The following is a 3,301-nucleotide window of genomic DNA, read 5'->3' as shown; positions in this document are numbered from 1 at the left end:
TCCTAAATCTATCTATCTATCTACCCTAAATCTATTCTATCCTAAATCTATCTATCTATCTCTCTGCCTCCAATCTATCCTCCTCCTTGTTGACTACAGATCAACTTCTCGAGAAGCTGATTCTTCCTTGTACTTGAACCACTCCCTTCAACCATAACTAGATAGCTAGCTAGCTAGCTAGACCGCCGTCTTTTTAGATCATTTCCTATATCCTGTCTTCTCTTTTCATCTGCCTCTTGTCCTTCTTCTTCTTCTTCTTGTTCATGCTGTGTGTCTTGTATATCTTGTTGTTACCTCAGAAGACGTTTCATTGCAGAAGAAAGCGGTATGGACTTCTCTTTCAGAAACCCTTAAATCACCGATGGTCTGGAGGTCGTCAACAATCATAGTGCCGTTGGTGATGGCCGTCCATGAGGAGAGTCGGACAGCCGCTTCAAGAGGGAGGACAAGACTATTCGAGCAGGAAGAAAAGCCGAGACAAGGGATATCTTGGTAGATTCTCCCATCTAACATAGTTGTTTGATAGAGAGGTAGAGGGAGCTGAAAGAAAGCCAGATGACTTGCATTCGAAGAGCCTTCATCGCCAATACCTCCTCGTCGATGATAGTTCAAGTAAAACAGGGCCGCATGTGTATACACTCTCCTCCATGTCTCTTCTCCGCTCCTCTGTGCAGCTGTATATACACACAAACACATATATCTTCTTTGACAAAGAAAGGAGACATCTGTCACGGCGGCCTTCAAGACGACGGAACCAAGAAAGAACGAAAGAAAGAAACGAAGTGAAGGATAAGCATTTCCTGACAAATCAACTCTGTCACACGGCATCCAAACACAACACATCAAGATCTTCCCTCCTACCTCTCTATACATATCAATACAGATATATAGGCACATATATATATATATATACAGATACATATATATAGAGAGAAAGAGATACGAGGATGCATAGAAACTAGAGACATCCATCTACGTATAGCAGCATGTATATATTCGGATATTTCGTAAGTGTTGTATGTCTAGATCAGCCGTTGAGCTTTAGGTCTGACTTCAGATTGAGGTCTGTGGATGTATCTGATTGGAGGTCTCTATCTGTTTCGCTGTGTACATACACTTGAAAGACCCCCGTAGACAGCATACTTAAAGAGTTGTATACAGCCGGCTACTGCGTGAGCGAGTATTGTGCACTTGGAGAAGAAGAACTTGGAAGTGTCTCGAGGTCAAGGCTTCATCTAGATAGGAAGGTTTATCTGTTATGTCAAGGAGAAGAAAGAAGGCTACGGAAACCATGGGGGAGCATCAAGTCTATTAGCAAACTTCTATAAGACCTATCGTTGTTAATCTAAACAATTACAAATCTATCTCATACAGATAGAAACAATACACAAATCATATAGATCATACACAAAATACAACCCAGTCTATCTATCTATCTATTATGGTCGTTCCCGCTATCCACTTTTTGTCTTCATCGACCTCCACCCTATGTTCCTCTTTTTCTTCTTCTCCTTGTCTTAGCGTTCTTTACCTGTGGCATACTCCGCGACGATTTCGAGTGTACTTTTCTCCGAGGCGAACCTAGTGAGGTAATGTTCAGTGGAGAGAAGAGGAAGTACAAGAGTTAAGGACAAGACCACAAAGACAATCTTTCTTGTCGTTAATTCTGTGAGTTGTTTGGAGACTTCGGATTCGAATTCATCTTCAACAGTGCTGTTGTCATTCTTTCCTGTTCCTGCTCCTGTGCCACCCCCCCTTTTCAAAACAGCAGCAGGAATCTCCACTCCTCTCCTCTCTAGTTTAACTAGCTTCAGTTTAGTGTATCTATGTTGGATCTATCGACTCTAGCTCAACACACAGAGACAGGGCGATGCGAAGCACTGAATGTCTCTCGAAAGAAAGAAGGCACCCTAGCAACAAGAAGAAGAATACCACGACTAAGTCAACACACTGAGACTGGACGGGGATCGCACGGAGTCCCTCTCTTCTAGTCTGCGCTATGCTCATGCTGCAGCACAAGATAGCTGCCTAGACATATATATATATATACCTCGTGAGGCAGCGTCTACGCGTATGTATGAATATAGATACATATATATATATATTCATACATACGCGTAGACGCTGCCTCACGAGGTAGGTATGCAGATATATCTATATAGATAGATCACTATTGCTCATGCTACGTCATAAGATAGGTATGCAAGTGCCTATCTATATAAACGTAACTGGCAATTGCTCATGCTGGTACGTACATATCTATCCCAGCCTAAGTATAGCATCTCTGCTAACGCTTTACTATCAGTGAAGTATATTGCTTCCATGTAGCAAGAAGGACCTGAGACGAGAAGGGAGGGCGGGGAGAACACGAAGCTTCTGAAGAAAGAGAAAAGTGTGGACTTACGTGTGCTATAGTGAAGGCAGCAAGAAAAAGAAGCCTCGGCTATTACCCCTGCTGACAAAGTGACGAGTAAAATAGCAGAGCCAATTTCGACGGGAAACATAAGAAGGGCAGAGAAATTATCTGTCTCTTCCTCACCCTTCCCTGATATGATGAGGAGGCCACCCCCCCCCTCTCCCTGTCACACCCTTTCCCCCAAAGATGCAAGGCAGACGGCCTGCAACGCGAGTCGAAAAAGAAAAGTTTCGACGGGGGAGGAAGAGGAGCAAGCCTTCCTCAAGACACAACGAACTCGTCGACAGGGGGCGAAACAAGTGAACACCTCCACTTCAAAGAAGATAGATAGGAAGGGAAGAAAGTGAGATAGAGTCCTCCGTGGCTACTGCTAGAAGAAGGGAGAACGCTAAAAGTAGGAGAAAAAATTGCTCCAGCAAGAGACTGGGGGGCGGGAGGAATGAAAAGAAGAAGAAGATAATGGCGAAGAAGAGTGACTAAAGAAGCCCGAAGGACGGGGAGTGAAAAGAAGAAGAAGAAGCAATCGTTTCGGCACGAATACTTCGGGAACCGCAATATGCATCGTCGTCTTATGGTTGGCGTTGTGGGTGAGAAACAAAGAAAGATCGAAGGCGACAACAGAAGGAATGCTAACTAAATTATCTTTCCTCCTCTCCCCCCTCTCTTCTAGCGCGCAAGCGTGCGTTGTTCTTCTCACGTCCAGGGCCAGAGCCATCCCCCTTCTCTCGCTTCTCTTCTCTTCTCTGCCTCCCCATATTCATTCAGAAAGCACCTACACTCCAAAAGAGCATGCATGCAACAGTGAAGAAAAAAGAGAAGATTGGACGTAGTCCAGCAGACAGACAGAATCTTCTTGCTTGCTCTTCCTCCTTTCTCCCCTTCTTC

At 44.4% G+C, this 3,301-nt stretch overlaps 1 protein-coding gene across 1 annotated transcript; it reads right to left on the bottom strand.

Annotated features, from left to right (window-relative positions):
- Positions 1-294: 294 nt before the first annotated feature.
- Positions 295-3,234, bottom strand: CSUI_002073 (adenylate and guanylate cyclase catalytic domain-containing protein; the record flags this gene model as incomplete). The annotated part of the gene is made up of 2 exons (XM_068062275.1): positions 1,532-3,234; positions 295-674 (listed from the first exon to the last, which is right to left on the bottom strand). A coding segment is annotated over exon 2 (219 nt), but the record flags the coding sequence as incomplete, so codon positions are not given.
- Between the last annotated feature and the right edge of the window lie 67 nt (positions 3,235-3,301).

The sequence above is a fragment of the Cystoisospora suis genome (genome assembly GCF_002600585.1).
Source record: "Cystoisospora suis strain Wien I chromosome Unknown contig_868, whole genome shotgun sequence".
NCBI classification, from domain to species: domain Eukaryota; phylum Apicomplexa; class Conoidasida; order Eucoccidiorida; family Sarcocystidae; genus Cystoisospora; species Cystoisospora suis.
The sequence above is the reverse complement of the archived record's forward strand: the minus strand, read 5'-3'. Positions and strand labels throughout refer to the sequence as shown.